General features: G+C 40.8%; 1 protein-coding gene across 3 annotated transcripts in view; it reads right to left on the bottom strand.

Moving 5' to 3' along the window:
* The window catches only part of MCCC1 (methylcrotonyl-CoA carboxylase subunit 1), a 59,782-nt gene that overhangs the window by 8,793 nt on the left and 26,473 nt on the right, over positions 1-24,516 (bottom strand). For all 3 annotated transcript variants that reach the window (XM_037071019.1, XM_037071018.1, XM_037071017.1), the window contains 5 exons: positions 13,834-13,961; positions 11,173-11,356; positions 8,500-8,609; positions 6,215-6,431; positions 4,470-4,556 (listed from right to left, as the gene is read on the bottom strand). In XM_037071019.1, coding sequence (XP_036926914.1) covers positions 4,470-4,556; positions 6,215-6,431; positions 8,500-8,609; positions 11,173-11,356; positions 13,834-13,961 — 726 coding nt within the window. The remainder of the gene's footprint in view (positions 1-4,469; positions 4,557-6,214; positions 6,432-8,499; positions 8,610-11,172; positions 11,357-13,833; positions 13,962-24,516) is intronic.

Genomic DNA, 24,516 nt, shown 5'->3' with positions numbered 1-24,516 from the left:
AAACCTCTGACTCTTGATTTTCTCATCCATCCAACCCATTAAATGGGTACGAGAGGTAGCAATATTACATCAATGCGAAAGTACTTTATAAACTGCAACAGATTTATACAAGTATCACATTCAACATATTCATATCATCATGCGACTATAGAATTGGCTGAAGATGATCCTGGGAGATGGAAATAAAAATTTTGGCGGGGGAGAGAATACAGACCAAAGTTGTTTCATCTCGTCCTGACACTTCACCCATCACTCTGATGCTGCCAGCTCAAATCTGTTCCCAGCCCTGACCTTCCTTCTCCAGGACTCTGATTCTCAGCTAGATGTTCCATCCATACAGTGGGCCCAACAAATCATCTCCCGCCTCCACCTGCTTTCCCTCCCAACCTGTAAGCTCCATGCCTGGCCATGTTATTTGCCTTGTCATCCAGGTCTAAAACCTGTCATTCTTGCCTTCTCCTTTGATTTCCACCTCCAAGAGCCACCATACAGCCACCAAATTCTTCCCTTTGAACACCTGTCCTGCTCATCTCTTCCTTTCCACTGCTCTACCCTGACTCAGACAGATGGCCTCAGGCCTGGCCAGCTCTGAGGAGGTAACTTCCAGGGCTTCCTGCTGCCAGTCTCAACCCTTCCAGATGACTCTTCCTAGAACCTTCCTATCACATTCAAAGTACCGGTACTTGGTTTCGTATTGAGAGTTCCAAGCTCCGACTTATTTCCCACCATTCTTATTACATATCCCCTGTGTCCAACCAGGGATACGAATAGGAAAACAGGCCAATTAATATTCTCCATCTGTCTCTCCGCCCTTCCCCTCACTGTGCCTCTTCGCTCATGCCCCTCCTACTGAAACCACACCCCTGGTTCGCATCATGCTCACTTGGTAAGAGCCTGTCTGGGTGGAATGAATCCTCTCTCCTCTGCACATTTCAACTTCTGCATTTAAACGCCATTAGGATTCTCCCCTCATCCAGTGCATTACAGAGTGTTTCTTCTCCTTATCAGTTGTTTTTAAAAGATTCCGAAAGATGTTTAAAAGGCCTGAACGTCCTCTCTGTTGCCCAGATGTAAGTATTGTTCAACACTTGAACATGTGAATCCTTTCAGACCTTTCAAAATACATATTCAAGTTTGTGTTTTCCTTTTATAAACATAGGACATTGTTATACATATTGTTCTGCAACCAACTTTACTGCAGTTAACATGTGACATACATATCTACTTGTTCTTTTAATAGTAGCGAGGGCATAGCTTAATAATAATGATGATGATGACAGCTAGTGTCTGTTGACTGCTTGCTACATGCCATTCAGTGAGCTAAGTGCTCTGCATGTGTGTTTCATTTAATTTCTGCAATAACACAAGGAAGCAACGGCCACAACCATGCCCGTGTGTGGCTGAGGACACTGGATGCTTACACAGAATCCATGACTCACCCAAGAGCCACAGAACACCTGGGGGCCAGAATTCAGACCCGTACTGGCTGAGCCCAGAGCCTGCCTTATTAACCACTACGCCTTCCATCTTCCCAACAAACATACTCCTCCTTTGCCAAGTGGTAAACTCCTTAAGAGTAAAATATAGGGACAAAGACATCTTTATTCTCTTCTTCACATTATTCAGAATATCTATTTCTTCAAGGACACTGTATTGAACATATAAACAAATGAAACTTCTCCACAATTGTCTTGTCAATATGTTTAACCACTTTTAAGAGAAAATACATCCAGTTACCCCAGATCAGTTTTCTTTCAATTTATAAAATATGAAAAGAATTTAAGTGACATAAATGCCAATAGAATCATAGTAAAGACACCACCAGAAAAAGTCTAAATTCTTTTATATATTATAGGGTAACCCAACTTGTTTCTCCTTCCCCTAGATAGCTCTTGACCCCCACAAGAGAACCTCAAACATTCTCTTATATATTTGACAAGGTTTGAAAGTTTAGCATGATGCAGTGTTAGGTAAGCACATGAACCCTAAAGTGTGACTTCAAATTCTGGCTCTACCCATTACTTTTTGTGTGATTTTAAGGAAATTATAATTCTTGCTAAACCTTATATAAAGGTTTTATAAATTTGACACTAAAAACAATACCAATCTCATTGGCCTGTTCTGAAAATGCAAAGGAAATAATTCATGGAAAGCACTTACCACAATATCTAACATATACCAAACAATAAATCTTAGCTACTATCTTATTACTGAGGGCATGGCAGGGTTCTGCAAGACATGGCCACTAGTAACAAAGGGAGTATCTTTCAAGTCTTGATTTTTTAAAGTACTTGGTCATTCTCCCTGAGATCATTAAGAGCCGGTTTGATGTGAGATTCATAAATGCTTCTGGGCCCTGAGAATCCGCATTTGGTGCACTCTCTTGTTTAACCGCAGCACTGCTGGTTAGCACATTTCTGAAAGCTGCTACATTCCAACCTGGATTATTGTTAAAAAATACTGCCAAGAGGAAGTAGTAAACAGCAATCATGTTGACTTTTCAATTGTGTATTTATTTTTTAAATTAAAAAAAAATCCCAAGAAATGCAACATAATTCAAAACACTGCTTGGCGCCTTAGTGAAGATTCATCCCAGATGACACAGTTGGCTCATCTGAATTAGTCACACAGGCTATTTTTCCATTTAATTTAGGTTGAAGAGGCCACTAAAATTTTATTTCTGCTGATAGTTTATTCAGCATATTTAGTCTACAACAAGATACTTCTGTATTTTGGAGGTTGGTTTTTTTTAAGGATAAAATGAATAAATACACCAACATAAAATGGATAGCTCAACTGTTTGCAGAATGCTACTGCTACAAGAGATGCTTGCAAACTCTCTTTCCAAGTACTTAGTGCACTTAAGGGAATGACCATCTAGGCTCAGGAGGACAAGGTCTCTAAAGAGCTGCAACCCAACTGACTCACTGTGTGAACAAAGAATCTGTTGAGAAGTGAGTGGACACCGACACAGAATTGAAGTAAAGAGGAAGGTCCTGTGATGAGCTGGCAGGAAGACGCTGTTCTATGTGGTAGGCATGTTTTTCTAATGGAGCTGTCACAGTTCACTGATACCTCACCTTCAAGGTTACCCAGGCCTCCCAGCCCGGACTCTGCACCCCCCTGGCTTCCCACACAAACTGTACTGTGGCAGAGAGAGACAGCCCCAGTGCTCACATGATTCTGGTCCCCCTGGTGGTACACTGGTCCAGCTGAAAGTTTGTAAACTCCTATTCCTTACGTATCAGCCTCTCCACTTATAAAAAATCAGCCCCCACCCTAAGCCTACTGAAATTAGTCTGCAATCAAAAGTCAATTTGCCACTGGGAAAGAGGTGGGAATAACACAGGAATCAGGGTCAGAAAGATGAGGTGTCAATCACGGCTCTGCCACTTCCTAGTCTTGAGTAAGTTACTGTACCTGCTGTGCCTCTGTTTCACCACTCACACATGGGTGTGACAGCGACTCCCTCTCACCAAGTCGTCAAGATAAAACTTACATGTGACAAGGCACTTAATAAATTACAGCTCTTTAGTAACCCACTTCCACCTGAAACACTGCCTGAGTAGTGGGTAATCTTCCCTCCTTGGAGTAGCTTTAGATATTGTTTTTCCTTATTTAAAAGTAATACAGTTTGGCCAGGCAGCACACTTAGAGCGTTGTCCCTATACGCCAAGGATATATGCGGGTTTGATCCCTGGTCAGGGCTCATATAAGAATCAACCAAGAATACATATATGAGTGGAACAACAAATCAATGTTTCTCTCTCTGTGTTTCTCTTAAAATCAATAAAAAAACCCAGGAGGGGAAGGAAGGGTAAAAAGAAATTAAAAAATAAAAGTAATATTATATATTCTTACTGAAGAAAAATGGCAAAGCAAAAAAAGTACAGAAAGTACAAAGAAGTAAGGGAAAAAAGATGGCCTCAAATCCCACCACTAGCCCTGGCCAAGGGGCTCATTTGGTTGGAGCATCGTTCTTAGCACCAAAGGTTGTCGGTTTAATTCTAGGCCAGGGCACATGCTTAGGTTGAGAGTTCAATCCTTGGTTGGGGTGTGTACAGGAGGCAACCAATCTACGTGTCTCTCTCACATTGATGTCTGTCTGTCTGTCTCTCCCTCCCTGACTTCTTCTCTCTCCTAAAAAAAAAAAATCTCACCACCCAATGGTGTCCTTACTAAAATTAGAAAATTTCATTTCAGTCATTTTGTTATGTAAGTTTTACAACCTATTTTTAGAATATTTACAAAATACAGAAAAGGCAGAATGAAGAAAAATAAAAATGATTAACTCTGCCACCCAAAGCCAATCAAGTCTCTCATTCAGGAATACTTCCTTCCAATGTTTAGGTCAGAGGTCCTAAAAAAATACGCAAGTGACTGAATGTGGCCGGCTGACTCCATGGTATCCGGGTATTTGTGATACACTTCTATACCGCACATTTCTCTTCTAATAGAACATTACTCACTGTTTTCACCATCCTTAAGAGTCATGTTTCTGGTGTAAGAGATATTCAGTCTTCTTCCACTGCTGGATGCAAAAGGAGAATATTGATCTAGAAGAAAATTCAACAATGAATTTATGAACATCAAGCCTATTAAATTTATGCCTTGCAAAAGAAAACAGAAACACAGCTCCTATGCTGACAGCTGAAATATGTTTCCTCTGCTCCTCTCATCGCTTTATATTTAAGTGAGATATTTTGATTTACATCTCAGGAGATTTCATATGAAAAATCCCAACTTCTCTTAAAAAATGAGAATCTTTGCAGCCTAAACTATCACCCTCTGGGGGCATAAGCTGCGCAGTGGACAGCCCTTTTGATGGGCTGCGGCGTCCAGGTCGCCCAGATCCCCGCGACTCACTAGTGTCCTCCCACCCAGCCTGCGCCCTCCATCGGACGAGACCCAGAAGCTACAACACAGCTAAATCGAAGTGATTTATTCTAAAGTCCCTATCTGCACTGGCTTTGTATTTTTTAAAATATCTTATTTATTTATCTTTAGAGGGGAAGGGAAGGAAAGAGGGAGAGAAATATCAATGTGTGGTTGCCTCTCGTGTGTCCCCTGCTAGGAATTGGCCCCCATCCCAGGCATGTGCCCTGACTGGGAATCGAACCGTGATCATCTGGTTTGCAGGCCTGCGCTCAATCCACTGAGCTATAACAGCCAGGGCTGTATTTTTTTAAAGAGGTGAAAATAAGAGGATGCTCCAGTTTAAAAATGCCACAGGCTTATGATCAACATCAGGGGCACATTTAGATGCATTTTACTTAATGTAACAGGACAAAATGAGGATAGGACACATATCTCCTAAAGATGTATTTTAAGCTTTCAATGTAACTTTCTTGAATGAATCTAGAAATTAATGATCCTAATACAGAATCTTATAATCATATATTAATCCTAACAGTATTGAAGAGATAAATAGACTCATTTTTCCCCCTATTTGCTCCAAAAGTCAAGAGTTACCTTAAGCAAACATTATGGAGCAAGTTTGGGAGAGCTCAGATTTTGCTCAGCTCAGAGGGAAGAACTTTTTAAAGGAGAACTGACAGAAAATGTAGTAAGCTAATGAATTCTCGTCATGAATTCCAGCTTCAAGAGGCATTAGGGAGCTGGGCGACAACTTAGTGGGGATGGGGATGCAGAGATCCGCCACGTGGCAGTCAGGGTGACTCGGTCATAGTCTTTCCCGTGTTCAGGTTCTGTGACACCATGAAGTACCTAGGTCTTTAGTTGTAAGAAATTTGATCGCAGAATGAAAAAAGAGAAACGGAAATAACGGAACAATAAATCACAGGTAACCTAAGGGAATCTGAGAGTCTCCAGTGCTCTGTCCCTGGCCTCCAGGACCCAGAGGCTGCTGTAGGCACACAGGCTGCGAGTCGGCCACAAGGAGTGGTGAGGAGACGAGGCTGGCGGGGATCCGCATGGGCTGCGGCAAGAACTAGCGTTTGGTTGAAAAGAGATGCATCTCTGCACTGTTGGTGCTTAGCTAAGTTATATTTAAAGGGTTCCAAAGCATTTTCGGGGGGCATCCAGTACATACGCAGAGCTCTATTTTGTCTGAAAAACCACATCAGCAGAGGATGGTGTCACACACTGACAGAAGGAAAGGGAGGCAAGTGCAGCATAAGGAAGGAAAAGCATGTTCAATAATGATCCACAAAATCTCAACGAGCAGAGGAAACAGACAGGATGCATTCTGTACCTTGTGACTGAATTTTGAAAGCATCAGACAGGGCTTTCTCCTTGAGGATGAGACCCAGAGCTGCCTGGCACAAAAACCCTCTGGCTGTGGCCTTCTGCCTGGGCAGCAGCTGGTCTCGGTGCTGAGGGATGAAGTCGGTGTGCACGTTCCCGGCCTCGAACTCCGGGTGGCCAGACAGGCTGAGGAGGAAGTCGATGTTGGTGTGCAGCCCAACAATCTAGAAAGAGAACAAAGGCGTGTCCCCAGTGAGCGGGGAAACAACACATTCAGAAAAACATCTGTATGGCTTCTATCCCTTCTACAAAGTATTTTCTACTATGGACAACTCTCAGGAAAACAAAACAAATTTAAAAAACAAACCAGTTCACCATTACTATATACCTAGACTTAACACCGAAAACTACATTTTGCTGTGATAAAGAGGCCGCAGGAAACACTATTAGTGTAGGTGGTATGGAGATGACACTTAATTGACTCAGGTTAGGAAAGTGATAAATGCTAAGAAACTTAAATGAGACTTACATGCAAGATTTTGAAGACCTGCCACTCAGAACACTCCCAAAACAGAGGTCAGGATTACTACACTGGGGGAGGCGATAGGATTAAATGACCTTGAAAGAACTTCCCTTCAACATTAAAATCCGAATTTTACACACTGATATAAAAATTAAAAAGGTATAAAACTTAACCCAATAAGTGAAATCAAGGGTAAAACAAGCTATCTCAGCCTCAAGTTTATTCATTCATTTGTTCATTAATTCACTCATTTAAATTTTTAAAAAAGATTTTATTTATTTTTAGAGAGAGAGAGGAAGGGAGGGAGAAAGAGAAGGAGAGAAACACCAATGTGTGGTTGCCTCTCATATGCCCCTAACTGGGGCCCTGGCCTGCAACCCAGGCATGTGCCCTAACTGGTAATTGAACCAGCGACTCTCTGGTTCACAGGCCAGCACTCAATCCACTGAGCTACACCAGCCAGGGCTCAAACACTCATTTATTCACCCACTCATTCCTTTGCCATATACTGAGCACCTTTCAGGTGCCAGACCCTGATCAACATACTGGGGGACACAGTGAAGAACAAAACACACAAAGTCCTTACTCTCACAGAGCTACATTGTAGAGAAAGAAAATAAACAATGTCTATAAACAAAATTCTAATACAATGTCAGGTGGTGTGAAGAAAAATCAGCCTGGCTCAGGGCACCGAGAACAGCAAAGGGCCCGCTTGTAAACGGGGCAGCCTTAAAAGGGCTCTGAGGAGAGGAGCAGTGGCTGGGGATGGTGGACGAGAGTCCTGTGATCACCTGGGGAAGAACGTCCTGGAGGAGAAGACAGGGGCCCAGGGCTCCATGCTGTGCGTCTACGGAATGGCAAGGAGGCCAGTGTGGGTGGGACCACAGAGATCAGAGGTTTGATCAAAGCAATGACGTAGAACAATCAGAATATCCTGGGTTAACAGGAAATCCTTCCATGAAGCTAAACCAACCGGTATGGGTCTTTCTGCACCAAGAAAATTAATGTGCTGCGGAAAGGTGCCAAACTATGGAACCAATGGTACTAAACAAAATTATTTTCTTTTGCAGGAAATACCATATTTTGCCATGTATAATGTGCATCCACATTTTGTGTGTATCATACATGGGGTTATTATACCCATGGTATGTAATCATTATACCCAAGTATAATGCATACCCTTTTTCCCTCAAAAAAAATGGGCAAAAAAGTGCACATTACACACAGCAAAACACAGTAACACCAGACAGTAGGCCACACTTGTGTAGCTCGCCTTATTTACCGGATGCAGAGGAGCTTCCTGCCGATTTCACTGACGTACAACACTGACACTAACAGGTTCAGCCCTGCAGTCTTTCTTTTCTGGCTGAAACTGCGAACTCCTCAAACCCCTGAGACATTCTCCCAAGTAAAATTATTTTGTGCCCTGGCTGGCGGAGCTCAGTGGATTGAGCGCGGGCCTGTGAACCACACGATTGTGGTTTTATTCCCAGTCAGGGCACATGCCTGGGTTGCAGGCCAGTTCCTAGCAGGAGACTCACGAGAGGCAACCACACATTGATGTTTCTCTCCTTCCTTTCCCCTCTAAAGGTAAATAAATTAAAAATCTTTTAAGAAAAATAAAATTCAAAAAAAATTATTTTGTTAGTGATTATGGGTACTTGGTGGAAGTAAGTTGACAAAGATAAGGGTTGACCAGTTGTGACAGACACACTTGGCTACAGAGACAGAGAGCATCGGGGCCACCAACGTGGCCCCAGGTCACTCACATGGTACTGACGAAGGCTGTATCTCAGTTTTGCCAGGGCCGCCTGGCGGTCTGCAGCCCACACGACCAGCTTCGCAATCATGGGGTCATAGTGCACTGACACTTCATCTCCTGGAATTGAAAAACCACAAAAACCACTCCAAGTCAAAACCAAAGGGACAGAGCACGACAAGCAAGCCATTCTGCTGGGGCTTTATGTACATTTCACCCTAACTCTCACAAACCACTGCAGGATGGGTATTGTGACCATTTCAGTCATGAGGAACTGAAGCTCACAGGGATTTAAAAACTTAGCAAATGTCTAAGGCGGTGTGGCCACCTGAGAGCAGCGGACCCCACAACAGTGATTCAGTGACCCCCAGGCTAGTTTCCCCAGCTCCCTTCTCCTTGCAAGTCAGGTCAGAGCCCCTCTAACTCTCCTATCACAATCACTCTGCCCTTGGCAGGCCCTTCCCTCCCCCTGACTGTCTTCATCAGATAAATAAAGACAATGATTCCTCTGTCCTTTAGTTGTTGGGAGGATTGACAATAAAGTGCCAAGTGCCGAGCTGATAAACAAATAGCAGCTATCGTTGTTATTACAGTTAGAGAACAAGAATCTGAATTGCTGGTTAGAAAATAGTTCAGGGCAAAAGGATGTGGTATATTATAAAGCCTCCTGTTCTAGAGCCGTGCTGTGATTCTGGCAGGTCACCTGAGCCCTCTGAAGCCCAGGGCCTTCATATACAAAATCAAGGGGCTGGATTACACTCCCTTATAAATTCACCCATCTGCCCACCCACTAGCACATACTGCATAGTTTCTAGGCCTAGGCTTGAGCAAAGCGCTACAAATATAACATGGAAGACGGTCCCTCCCTTAAGAATCTTACAATCTGATGGAAAACTAGATGAGGAACAGAGTGCCGTCAGATAGTATCGTGAGGGCGATGTCAGAGGAATGCACAAGCGCTCAGGGAACACAGGAGTGTTGGGAGACGTTTCTTGGACTGGACTGACTTGAACTTGACTCCCAGTGTCAAGATGAGAACCTGGCCCTGACCAGTGTGGCTCAGTTGGCTGAGCATTGTCCCACAAAGCGAAAGGTTGCTGGTTCAGGGCACATGATTAGGTTGTGGGCTGGTCCCCAGTTAGAGCGTGTGACAAGAGGCAACTGATTGACTGTTTCTGTCACACATCGATGTTTCTCTCCCTCTATTTCTCCTCCCTTCTCTGCTCTCTAAAAATAAAATAAATACAAATCTTCAAAGATGTGAACCTGGGAGTCCTTCTCAGAGTTACACCTGTTATCCTGTAAGCACCTTTATTAAATTCACGCAGCAAGCTCTGCTTGCCACACAGGGTTTTCTGTTCTGTTGCAAGGGTCCTCTTTTCCTTCCAAGATGTTCTGCTGTTAAGGTAAAAATTTACCACCAGATCTTGTTGTGGTTTAGCCAAGAGCCACCAGCATGTGGCAAATTTTTTTAAAAATTTTATTTATTTATCTTTAGAGGGGAAGGGAAGGAGAAAAGGAGAGAAATATCAATGTATGGTTGCCTCTCCTGAGTCCCCTGCTGGGAACTGGCCTGCAACCCAGGCATGTGCCCTGACTGGGACTCGAACCGCGATCGTGTGGTTTGCAGGCCCGTGCTCAATCCACTGAGCTACACCAGCCAGGGCCATCATGTGGCAAATTTTTCATCAAGAAGCCTGAATTACTCACTGTGGCTTTTGAGACCCTATACGATTTGCTCTTAGCCCGAGCCCGCCTCCAGCCACACCTCCAATGACCTACCGCCCAGAGCCATTTTCCCAGACAAGCGTTTGGTTACAGTTCTTCAAACATACCTTAGTTCGGTTCTCTTCTCTTTGCTTTTCTTTATGCTGTTAAATCTGCCTGCTCCATTCCACTCTAGACATCCTCTTTAAAACAGTGCCTAACATTATTTCCCAGACCTGAGAACTGGCATAACTTCTCTATAGCCAAAGTCAAGGTGGCAACAGGCAGTGGAGGCCCAGGGCCTGGGCTCTGGAGCCAGACTGTCAGGGGCTGGGTCTCAGCTGCAAGGGTGATCTTGGGCAAGTCACTAACCTTCTCTGTGTCCTGGTTCCCTCATCTAGAAAATGGGGGTGATAGAAATGCCTACTTCACAGGGTAGTTCTCCTGGTTTAAGGAGCCTTTTAGAAAGAAAAATCACCTAGAACAGCACCTGTACATAAGTGCTAAATAACTGTTAGCTATGACCATTGTTATTAATCACATGCTGAGCTGTGACAACTCTGGTACTGCTACTTTTCAACTTTTAAATTTCTTTTACTATTGTTTAGCTTATGTTGTTTATATATTAATTCTCCAGCTTAACTTGAAGGTACAGTACCTTAGGCACAGCGAACGTTGGTCACCTTAAATCATTTCTGGAATCGGGCAAAGTAAAAATATAAAACAATACACACAAAATATCTGTTGCTTAGGTCTGACCAAGTAATTGATTAAAATTACTAGTCATGCTTTAAAAGGAAACTATTCCAGAAAGAAAAAATAAAGATTACTAGGAAATGAATGAAATACCTTATTTTAAAACACAGGAGACATTTCCATACGACACAGGGAAATGACTCTGCCTGAAAATAGTAATGCACTAAAAGTTCCTGCACTAATAATGCACAAAAAGACCTTCTGCTTTACTTCAGTTTACCTTGCCGGACTCCAGTGTCAATCCTAGTGGCCGCGTCTGCTGGAGGCGTGGAGAGGTGCACGAGGGGCCCGGCCCCCGGCATGAAGTCATTGTGAGGATCTTCTGCATATATCCGAGCTTCAAACGCATGGCCGTGCAAAGTTATTTCCTCCTGGCTCAAAGGAATCTTCTCTCCTGCTGCAATCTACCAGTAGAAGAGTATGTACTTGTTAACAAAAATCCACCTTAAAGCACCTACGAGACTGGTAAGTTGGTGGTCTTCCCTTTTCTATGTAAAAGGTACATTTGGACTTTACAATGAAGCCAAATAAACATGATCACTTTATCCACTCCCTTGAGTATTGGGCAAAAGCTAAAAGACATTTAAAAACAGATGCAGCTTGAAAATAAAGTATGAATTACAATGGGGTTCTAGAATTTTAAAATAGAGAATACAGGAAAACTGCTGACAATTATAAATGCAAAAATCAGTGTTTTTCCCAATATAATTGAAACGAAGATTTCTTCCTGGCATTGTAGTCTCAGTTTTCATGTGAACCATTATCCCTCAGTTACAAATCAGTCTTTTTTTTCTTAATAGTAAATATTAGTTGGTATTCAGGGCTATATTGAAAGCTATGGGTAAAGTGTGACGTTAGACATATTTGTAATTTTAATCAGCAAGTGAGCTGTAAAGCAAAACTATGTTTCTCAGAAAGGGGAACATAATAGTTTTTCAGTTATATTGTGTTTATATGTATATATTGTATGGCACCACATTACAAACAGATGACCACTGTTGTTTATCACTGCTATAATGAAGATGATCTTAGCCATTATGTGAATACAACAAATCTCTAACTAGTATAATTTGGTGAAGGCTATTGGAGGACTTGCTGTTATACTTTTCCTCCAAGATGAGAAAATAACAACCTGAGATGCCAAAAGATACAGGGAAAGACACTCTAAATAACCTAGCATAACACTGAGCTGCACAGGTAAGCATACAACAAAAGCAAAGGCTTCATCACTTTAAATATGTAAAGAAGAAAAATCAGGAACCATAGATGTTAAGGAATAAAAGGAAAATGGACTGAACTGATGACGTTCTAGCATGTTGTTTCAAACCATAAACTCTGCATCATGTAACTTAGAACCCTTTTATCCTCCATGATTTCCAGATTCAGGACTCTGTTGGGTTACTGCTTCAGGAAAAAAAAAATCTTCCTTTTGCTTACATTCTGGAAACATGAGCACTCTTTCCAGAAGTTTCTAAATACACTACAGTTTTCCTGACATCCACTAACACTTACTAGCCTGATGTGCCTGGTTTTCATTAGCCCCCAAGGCTATAGAGGCCCAGAGGAATCTTTTGGCTCAATTAAAACCACCAATCATCCCTATGGAAATAGCAAAAGAAACATTGTATTACTGTCCACAGGAGTTCTGAAAAGACAAAAATGATCAAAACAATCAAGACTTCAGCATCACAGCATGAAGAAAGCAATTTAGATTCAGAATATATAAAAAACCAAGAATCTCCCAGAGATAAGACTGTTTGCCCTGACCGGTGTGGCTCAGTTGGTGGGGTGCTGCCCCACAAAGTGGAAGGTCACTAATTCTGGGTTGCAGGCTTGGTTCTCCACCAGGGCATGTACGAGAGGCAAGTGATTGATGTTTCTTTCACATCGAAGCTTCTCTCATTCTTTGACTCCCTCCCTTCCCCTCTCTTTAAAATAAATAAACAAAATCTTAAAAAAAAAGATTGTTCATATGGCTTAAAACACTTTGTTTATATTTAAAAAAAGAAGGCTAAGACACGATCCATTGTTTTCAATAAAGGGAAAAACACACTAAGCTATTATTAATAATATTGGAAATCATATGCTTTGTGGAACTCTGGTCTAGTGTGAGTGCTTCTCACACTACCTTAATACAGGAACAGTGGTGGCCTTAAACCTCTGTAAAACCAGTGGGCAAGTCCTAGCAAGGCCAAACAGCTTCGAAGCCCCCTACCCAGGCACTGTGAGTGCCCATGCTCACACCCCACAGGCAGCGACAGTCTGTGAGTCAGCACCTGCTCGCAGGCCACTCTATTGGTCGAGACCATTCTCTTGGCTCTTCCTTCCCAACTCTGTCTCAGCTGATCTCCTCTGGTTTCCTCTGTCTCAGCTGATCTCCCATCTGTCCTGCCTCCACAATCCAATGACGGCCTGGCTCAGAGAGATGTGGCCTAGGGTATAGCACAAGGCTTCGGTCCTGATACTACGTGGTCACAAGCCACCCTCAGTGGCGGCAGCTCACCTGCTGGAGTGCAGCGGGCACTACATAATTCTATGCAGTTATGAGTTAGTAGTGGATCTTTTGGTTTGTTCCCATTTCTTGACTGTGAATGGTGTTGTTGTGTTGTTGTGTATGGTTGTTGTGTATGTTGTGTTTATTTTTTTTTCTCCCCATGCCTAGTGGGGAGTAGGGGTAATTAATAGATTAGGAATCTGTGTCCACGAAGTGGCAATAATGTCATAGCATCAAATGGAGTGTCACTTTTATTTAACCTCCCATTTTCCTGTCCTCATCATAACCACCAAGAATTGAACCCTTATTCAAAATGACACCTTTTTTTAGGAGGCCAGAAGGTAATGTAGTTTCAAGACTGATACTGAATAGAAAAAACCGTCGCACCTTCAGCTGCCACTCCACCAAGTCCGTTCCTGTGATCATCTCAGTCACAGGGTGTTCCACTTGCAGCCTTGTATTCATCTCCATGAAGTAGAAATTGTGTTGTGAGTCCATAATAAACTCCACAGTTCCTAAAAGATAAAACACAATGGTTACACTTCTGAAGTATATAATCAGTACCAAATTAAAATGTTCCATGATGTATCACAGTTTTACCACTTCCTTTACTCAATGGTACTATGTATTGCATGAATAAAACATCCCACATGTAGCAGCAAATGATTCTCAGTCAAAAACAGGGAGCTACAAAACATACATTTGGGGATTTGGGCAAAGGGTAAGCTCCAGACATGAACCAGTCCGAGCTGCCACAGCAGCGAGGCCCTGGCCGCCGGGGCAGGGGTTGCTGCGTCCGTGCACCCAGATCCCGGGCCGCCACCCCCGCGGCAGCCCGTCTCACTCCAGCCCGGTGGAGAAAAATACAGTCTTTTCTTCCCTGATTATGGGCTTTTGGAAATTTCCCTTAAGAGTCCTTTTGCTGGTAACCCATGGAAATATTGCTTAGCAACTAAACCTTGTGTTAACAATGTCTTATCTATTGGCATTTTATTAAACACTACAAAACTTCCTCCAGCTTTATTAAGGTATAAAATGATCCATTTTAAGATAAGTGTATTGAGTTTCACATTTGAATACAGTCATGTGGCCCCCACTGCAATGACAACACAGAACATTTCCATCATCCAAAAAGCTCCCCTGTGCCCTGTGTAGTCGGTCCCTTCCCCAGGCCCCAGGCGATTACTAGGCTGCTCTCTGTCATTATAGTTTTTTTCCTCCAATGTCATAGAAATAAAATAATGTGGAGCATAGTACTTTGTGTTTGTTAGAGTTTTTTCACTTGGCCTAAAGTTAGTTCCACACACAGCTGCCCCTGGGACAGCGTGGTTTGCGCGGCGTGGGTCTGCTTAGGCAAGCATTGCTTCCAGTTACTAGACTGGAAACATTTTTGAAGACTTGAGATGATTTTTAAAAAAATTGTTGATGAATGCCATAGTTTAGAAATATCAAAAAAGAAAATTGAGAAAAAGTTAGGTATGTCATGAGTGCATAAAATATATAGAGAGATACTAGTCTGTTTTATCATTTATTACCATAAAATATACACAAATCTATTATAAAAACATCACAATTTATCAAACTTATACATACTTATTGACCATACACAACAACACCATTCACAGTCAAGAAATGGGAACAAACCAAAAGATCCACTACTAACTCATAACTGCATAGAATTATGTAGTGCCCGCTGCACTACTGCAGTAACTTCCCAGGCACCCTGCTGCTACTGCGGTGAGCGCAAGTGTTGCAAGTACCCATTTAAAACACCAGATGAGGCTAATCGTCTCCCGTGGGCAGGCAGGCGTCCCCCCAGTAAATTGCACATCACTGTATAAAGTGATCTCTCATGGTTCTCACATATTTCCCATCATGTTTTGTGCAGTACCATGAACCTTGAATAACCCCCATGGGACCCATACAAAGTGCCACTAGTGATGCTGGAAGTGATCCCAGGAAGCAGAGAAGAGTTGTGACATTATGAGAAAAAGTTGAATTGCCTGATGTGTTCTGTAGAGTGAGGTCTAAAGCTATGGTGGCCCACCATTTCAAGATAAAGGTAAATGGCCCTGACTGGTGTGTTCACCAGTCATCGTGAAAAGCTGCTGGTTTGATTCCCGGTCAGGGCACACGCCTGGGTTGCAGGCCAGGTCCCCGGTCGGGGTATGTACGAGAGGCAACTGGTTGGTGTTTCTCTCCCTGTCCTCCCTCCCTATACCTTTCTCTTAAATAAAAAGAAATAGAAATAAAAAAATTTATTTATTTTAAAGAAGACACTGTAAATGAATCCAGCCCTGGTCAGATAACTCAGTTGGTTATAGCATTGTCCAGATATACCAAGGTTATAGGTTCGATCCCCAGTGAGCAACCAATGAATGCATAAATAAGTGGAATGACAAAAATTTTCTCTCTCTCTCTCTAATATCAATAAATAAAAAAATTAAAGATAAATGGATCCAATGTAAGGATAGCTGTAAAATAAGAAGACTTGTGAAGCTGTCACTATAGCTATGCCAGCCAGCATTTTTCATTTTATACTGAAAATGCAACTTTTGTGGGTACAACATTGCTATAAGAAAGGCATACCTATGGACTCTAATATGGTTTGAGAAACAGAGAAGTCATTATATGACAACTTAAAAGCAAAAAGACAGCAAAGGCTCTAAAGCTGGAGAATTTAATGCCAGCAAAGGATGGCTTGATAATTTTAGGAAGAGGTTTGGCTTAAAAATTGTCAGGATAACAGGCAAAGTAACTTCTGCTGAACCAGAGGCAGCAGACAAGCTCCCAGATGGCATTAAGAAACTCACTGAGGAGAAAGGATATCTGCCTGAACATGTTTTTAATGCAGATGAAAGTGCCCTATTCTGGAGGGAAAAAAGTCGCAAAGGGCATTTATCAATAAGGAAGAGAAGCGAGTACTAGGATTTAAGGCAGGAAGGGAGAGGTTAACTATTGTTTGTGCAAATGCAATCTGGTTCATGATGAAATGCTGTGGCCTATAAAGCTGCTAATCCTCAGCCTTGGAGGGAATCCATAAACACTAGCTGCCTGTCTTTTGGTATAAAAGGCCTGGACAAGAACCCCTTTTCTGGACTGGTTCCATTGATGCTTTGTCCCTAAAGTCAGGAAATACCTCATCAGTAAGGAACTGCTTTTCAAAGTTCTTCTGATACTGGACACTAACTCTGGCCACCCAGGACTTCATGAGTCAACACTGAAGGCATCAGAGTGGTCTACTTTCCCCTCTACACAATGTCTCTAATTCAGCCTCTTGAGCAAGGGGTGACAAGGACCTTGAAGGCTCATTATACATAGCATTCCATGCATAGGTTTGTCAATGCTGTGGAAGAGAATACTGACAAAGAGAACATCATGAAAATCTGGAAGGATTACACTATTGAAAGTGCCATTGATGTCACAGAAAAAGCCATGAGACCATCAAGCCTGAAAATAAGTTCCTGCTGGACAAAACCGTGTCCAGATGTTGTGCGTGACTGCACAAGATTTACAGCAGAAGCCCTGGCTGGTGTAGCTCAGTGGATTGAGCACGGGCCTGCGAACCACAGGATCGCGGTTCGATTCCCAGTCAGGATACATGCCTGGGTTGCAGGCTGGTTCCCTGCAGGCCAACTCCCAGCAGGGGATGCACGAAAGGCAACCATACATTGATGTTTCTCTCCCTCTCCTTCCCCTCTAAAGATAAATAAAAATCTTTATTTAAAAAAAAAAAGATTTACAGCAGAGCCAATCAAGAAAGTCATGAGGTTGTGGAGATGGCAACAAAGAAAAAATGTGGGGGGTAAAGGGTTCCAAGATATTGATCTTGGGGGAATTCTGGAGCTAACAGATACCAGACCAGAGGAATTCACAGACAATGACCTGATGGAGATGAGCACTTCTGAACCAGTGCCCAACTGTGAGGAGGGTGTGGAGGAGACAGAGCCAGAAAACAAGCTGACATCAGACAACAGGGCAGAAGGGCTCTGATTATTCGAGACGGCTTTTGACTTTTTTACAACAGGGATCCTACGATACAGGTACTGAAACTACAGCGAACAATGAAGATGAATTGGCACCATATGGAACCATTTTTAAAGAAATGAAAAAGCTGAAAAGTTAGGTAGAAATTACAATGTATTTCCATCAAGTTGGGCTAAGTGTGCTTGCTTCTCCTGCTTGCCCTTGTACTTCTCTCCACCTCCTCCATTCCTGAGACAGCAAGACCAACCCTCCCTCTTCCTCCTCAGCTTATTCAACGTGAAGATGACAAGAACGAAGGCCTTTATGATGATCCACTTTGACTTCATGAATAGTAAATAACTGTGCTATATAGTTAATAAACTTTTCTGTGCATATGTCTTCCTTCGAAAATCTAGCAAGTGTACAGCAAAAACTATATGATATTTTTGTCATCATTATTATTGCCTAAGTATTCAACATGCAAACATCATGTGGAAGACTTGTACTGAAGTGGATGGCTTATACTGACATAGGCATGAGTGAGATTTAACATAATTTATAACTTTGCTTTAAAAAAATTATATGACTATACAGTAAGTCTCTCTCTCTTGATTGGAGAAAATGTGTATCAGCCTATTATCACAGGTAAATACTTTTAAAAAAATGTAACAGTATTTCCAGTACTGTATTATAAATATGACTATAATACTGTATGCCCTAAAAATATTATGATTCATTATAGGCTAGGCTTCTATAAAGCAATCATATCGATAACACAAAGCTAGCATAAGCTATCATATTGCTGCTTCTTTGTTATCCATGACATAACTATTATACCTGTAAATAAATGTGAATCTTTTTCAAATTACCTTTTCATTTTCAATGTCTAGGGTCAGTAATATGTATAACATCTGCAGTATTTTGTATCACGTAAGACACTACTGATGTCGGCACTGATGGTTCATCTTGTAAGCAGTCAATGTGAACTTACAGTACTGACAAATGCAGTTCGGTACTGTAAACATATTTTCTCCTCCTTAGGATTTACTTAATTTTTTCTTTTCTATAGCTGGGTTTATTGTAAGAATACAATATATGATGCACATAATGTACAAATATATGTTAACTGACTGTTATGTTATCAGTAAGGCTCCTAGTCCACACAGTAGGCTATTAGTTAAGTTTTAGGGGAATCAGAGTTATACATGGATTTTTCCTCTGCATGTGGGGTCAGTGCTCCTAAATCCCCATGCTGTTCAAGGGTCAACAATAATTTAAAATGGTTTTTCAAACTGTGGGTCACAGTTCATTGGTGGATTGTCAAAATTAAGGTTGAAGGTTTCCAAGTGTCTGTTCCAAAATATAAGGAACTTAAGCCACCGTTCCATCCTGACAACAAGTAAAAGGCCTAACAAGCTGAAGAATCAACATCTCTTCTTAGGCCCATGAGAGGCATGAAGTCATGGGGCAAACCAGCGTGCCCAGAATTGGAGATACAGACAGTCAAATACAGAGATTCACAACCTACCAGAGTGGAAACCTACAAGCAAAGAACCTCTGCAGAAACAAGAACCTGAGTAGGAAAAACTGGATAACTGATGAATTGCTGGAGACTCAGTATGGACAGGTCTGAGACTTAAATCTCTCGGGGGAATCTAGTTATAGAGGGACCTCAAACTTTGTGATTTTTATAGCTAGGAGCGCTATCAGGTCCTCATAGTAAATACTGGAGAAAAATCCCCTTGAGTATCCAGCAATAGGAGGGGAAAAGAAACTCTGTGAAGTATGCCAGAATTCTGTTCTTCTTAGTAAGATCTGCCTTTAAGAAAAACCATTTTACCAGAACCTAAACTATTGGGGTTTTATCAGAACCTAAATAACATAAATGGGGGAAGGCAATTACACAACTCCAGCCCCCTCCAGACATCCCATCCCACCTGAGTAAATCAAAAACAAACACAAACTGAGAAGCACTGTGAGAGTTCATAGTTTAGGCTCAAGCTCACCAAACACTGAGACCTAATCATAGGACTACAGAACCTCTCCCTTCCCCATACCTTATGACTATGTCACTCAAGGTCTATTTATCATCCTTCCTTTTAGCTAGTGCACATGTCTGGCTGTCAACAAAAAAGTTACCAGGCACACTAACAGGCAAAAAATACAATATGAAGAGACCAAACAAACATCAAAACCAGACTCAGATATGGCAGAGAGATTGGAATTATCAGACCAGGATAATTCTGGACCCTGTAAAATTATCCTTCAAAAGTGAAAACAGAAATAGACTGTCTCAGATCAACAAAAAGTTCTTCAGAGAGAAGTAAAATGATATAGAGTAAAAAAAAGATGATAGAGCCAATATTCCAAGGAGAAACAACAATCCCTCATGCGTGTGCATGAACAACAGTGTGTGGAAATACATACTGAGAACTGCAGAGAGAAGTAGATGAACCCACTAACACAACTGGAGATTGAACAGTCTCCTCCAGAAACGGGCAAATCCAACAGGCAGAAAATCAGTAAGGACTGAGCTGAACTCCACAGCACCACTGATAAACTGGATATAACTGACGTCTACAGACTGCTTCACCCAACATCAGCATATTACATATTCTCTAGCTTACACAAGAGAGACAACATTCAGGGCCATAAAAAATACTTTTACAAATTTAAAATATCATACAATGTCTGCTCTTAGACCACAATTAAACTAAATATCAATAAACTAAACTAAAAATCATTAACAGAAAGATAGCTGAAAAATCCCCAAATATTTGTAGAGAAAACAATGTAACATTTAACACATGGGTCTAAGAACTCACAAGAGAAATTAAATGACAATGGAATTACAACTTACCAAAACTTTGGGGATGCACCAAAAGCAGTGCGTAGAATTTTATAGCATTGGACCCATACATTTGAGGAAAACATCTATTAATAATCTAAGCCTTCATTTGAGGAAACTAGGAAAAATAGAGCAAATTAATTCCAAAGTAAGCAGAAAAAAATAAAATACAAAAAAATTTGAGTAGAAATCCATGACATTAAAAAACAGGAAATAGAGAAGAATCAACAGAACCAAAAGTTGTTTTTTTGAAAAAAAAACCAATAAAATTGATAAGCTTCTAGCCAAGCTATCTAAGAAAAACAAAGAGAAGAGAAAAGCAACAAAACCAAAAGTTAGAGCTTTGAAAAAAAATCAATAAACTTGATAAGCCTCTAGCCAGGCTATGTTACAAAAACAAAGAGAAGAAAAAATTACTAATATTAGAAATGGAAGAAGGGACACTCACTACTATTCCCATGGACATTAAAGGGATAATAAAGGAATATTATGTATAATTCTACATACAGATTTGACAACCTAGATGAAATGGACTAAACTTCCCAGTTATTTGGCACATTGTGCCTTCCTGAAAGACACACTGTGCCAAAGCTCACACAAGAAGAAACAGACAATCCTATGTCATTAAGGAAGTTGAATCAATCATTAATAACCTTCTAAAACAGAAAGTAACAGGCTCAGATGGATTCACTGGTAAATTCTACCAAATATTTAAGGAAGAAATTATATCAATTCTCAAACCAGACAAACACATTACAAGGAAAGAAGAAATCTACAGCCCAATATCTTTTATGAACAAGGATGCAAAACTCTCAACAAAATATTAGCAAATCAAATCCAAAATCTATAAAAAGGATTATATACCACAATCAAGTAGGATTTATCCCAGTATGCAAGGCTGGTTCAACATTTGAAAATCAATAAATGTAATCCATCACATCAAAAGGCTAAAGAATCACATGATAATATCAACAAATGCAGAAGAAGCCTTTAATAAAACCCAATATCCAATTATAATAAAAACTCACAAAGTAGAACAGAGGGAAATTTCTTCAGTAAAGAAGATTTACAAAAAAACTTCCAACTTATGATGTACATCATACTTAATGATAACAAAACTAGAAGCTTTCCTACCAAGACCAGAAACAAGGAAGGCAAGGATACCTATTCTTACCACTCCTTTTCAATATAGCACAGAAGTCATAGCTAATGCAATAAGGCAAGAAAAGCAAATTAAAAAGGTATACAAATTAGGAAGGAAGAAATAAAACTGTCTTTGTGCACAGATGACTCAATCACCTATGTAGAAAATCTGAAATAATTGACAAAAAGAAAACTCCTAGAACTAACATGATATGGCAAAGTTCTAGGATGCAAGATTAATGTACAAAAGCCAATCATTTTCCTATACATTAATGGTGAATAAGTGAAACTAACCATGCAATATCATTTACAGTAGTACCAAGAATAAAATAGGTATACATTTAACAAATTATGTACAAGATCTATATGAAAAAATTACAAAACTTTGATGAAAGAACTCAAAGAAGAACTAAATAAATTGAAAGATATTCCATGTTCATGAGTAGGAAGATTCAATATTGTGAGGATGTCAGTTCTTCTAAACTTAATCTATAGATTCAACACAATCCCAATCAAAATTCTAGCCAGTTATTTTGTGGGTATCATGAAACTAATTCTAACGTTTATATAGAGAGGCAGAAAACCCAAAATAGCCAACTCAATATTGAGGAAGAACAAAGTTGGAGGACTAAAACTACCTGATTTCCAGACTTACTATACAGCTACAGTAATGAAAACATTGAAGTAATGGTGAAAGAACAGACAAATAGATCAATGAAATAAGATAGAGGGCCCAGAAATAGACCCAGGTAAATGCAGTCAACTGATCTTTGACAAAGGAGGAAAGGTAATACAATGGAGCAAAGAGTCGATGTTGAAAAGAGTCTTTTCAACAAATGGTGTAGGAACAACTGAACATCCACAAGCAAAAAAAAAAATGAATCCAAACACATGCCTTAAACCCTTCACAAAAATTAACTCAAAATGAATCATAAACCTAGATAGCACAGGAGAAAATCTAGGTGATCTTGGCTATGGTGATGCTTTTTTGGACACAACAAAAAAGGCACAACCTATGGAAGAAATAATTGATAAACAGGTGGCAAGTAAGCATGTGAGAAGATGATCCATATCATACGTCAGCAGGGACATGCAAATAAAACAACAATAGATACCACTACATGCCTATGATAATGGCCAAAATCTGGAACACTGAATACCAAATCATGGTGAGGACATCAAGCAACAGGAACAGTAATACACTGCTGCTGAGAACGCAAAATGGCACAGCCACTCTGGAAGACAGTTTGGCAGTTTCTTACATAACTAAACATAATCTCACCATATGTTCTAGCAATCATGTCTTTTGGTATTTACCTAAATAAATGGAAACTTAGGTCAATGCAAAAACCTGCACACAGATATTTATAGCAGCTTTATTTATAATTGCCAAAATTTGGAAGGAACCAAGATATCCTTCAGTAGGTGAAGCTTTAAATAAACTATGGTGCATCCAGACTGGACTGTTATTTAGCGCTGAAAGGAAAAGAGCTAACAAGTCATGAAGAGACATGGAAAAAACTTAAATTCATATTAGTAAGTAAAAGGAGCCAATCTTAAAAGTCTACATATTGTATGATTCCAAATACATAACATTCTGGAAAAGACCACTGTCTTTTTTATTGCCTCTATTTTGTGACCATACTCAGCCATTTCTGCGAGCGTGCTGATTACTAGTGTTTTGAATTCTATATCTGGTAGGTTGGCTATCTCTTCAGCTTAGTTTTGTTTTTGTAGCTTTGATCTGTTCTTTGATTTGGGTCATATTTTTTGTTTGTTTTGGCATGACTCTTACATTGTAAGGGGTGAAGCCTTAGGTATTCACCAGGGTGGGGCAACCTGTGTTGCTGCCTTATGACACTTTATGTGGGGGTTCTGTCTGAGAGGGAATGATGCCTCTTGCTTGGCTCTTGGCTGGCTTTCAGTCACTTCCCTCCCTACAAGCAAATTGGGCTTTTTTGGTGCTGATTCCTGAGTGGGTGGGTTTGTGTATGTTCTAGGACTCCATGGGTGTCTCCAATAAACTCTCCTGTGAGACTTGGAGTTTCTCCCACTGCTGCAACCCCCATAGGTTTTTACAGTCAGAGATTTTTGAGGTTTTCATTCCCTATCCTGGAACCCTGGGTTGCATGCTCTGTCTCACTCCCCAGTTGTTCCTCCTGGTTTATCAGCATGCAAATGTGGGACCACCCAGTCCACCAACCTCCACCTTGCCCACCTGGTCCTCCAGCCAGGCCTTGCAGTGTATTCTCTCCACCCAGCTGCCCATCTCTGCCCCTCCTACCAGTCTGAATAAATGTTTCTTCTTTAACTCCATGGTTGTCAGACTTCCATACAGTCTGATTTTCTGGCAGTTCTAGTTATTTTTTGTTTTTAAATTTGTTGTTGTCCATCTTTTGATTGTGTGAGGGGACAAAGTATATCTACCTATGCCTCTATCTTGGCAGAAAATCTCTAATTAATAAACTTTATTTTTTTATAGTGGTTTTAGGTTCACAGCAAAATTGAGCAGAAAATATAGAAACTTTTCCATATACCTCCTGTGCCTACACATGCATAGCCTCCCCCATTATGAACATTCCATATCAGAGTGGTGCATTTGTCATTGTCAGGAAATATATAGTGATACATCATTATTACTTAGAGAACATAAGGGTTCATTCTTGATGTTATATATATTGAATTTGGACAAATATATAATGACACGTATCTACTATTGTAGTGTCATGAAGAAAGGATAGTTTTACTTCCCTAAATATCTTCTGTGTTCTGCTCTCCATCCTTCCCTGCCTCCAATGCCTGACATCCACTGATCTTTTTGGATAGAGGAAAAAGTGAAGGTTATGCAAAGTGACATAAAGAAAAGTATACAGGGAACCAACAGTGAAAGGAAGGAAACCTGGACTCAAATCAACAATTTGGACCAGAAGGAAGAAATAAACATTCAACTGGAACAGAATGAAGAAACAAGAATTCAGGAAAATGAGGAGAGGCTTAGCAAACCCCAGGACAACTCTAAATATTCCAACTTCTGAATTATAGGGGTGCTAGAGGGGTGCCAGAAGGAGAAGAAGAAGAGCAAGAAATGGAAAACTTATTCGAAAAAATAATGG

Source organism: Sturnira hondurensis, unplaced genomic scaffold, assembly GCF_014824575.4.
Source record: "Sturnira hondurensis isolate 20B ecotype Veracruz unplaced genomic scaffold, ASM1482457v3 Scaffold0019216, whole genome shotgun sequence".
Classification (NCBI taxonomy): domain Eukaryota; kingdom Metazoa; phylum Chordata; class Mammalia; order Chiroptera; family Phyllostomidae; genus Sturnira; species Sturnira hondurensis.
Note: the sequence above shows the minus strand (reverse complement) of the source record. Positions and strands in the feature narration are given on the sequence as shown.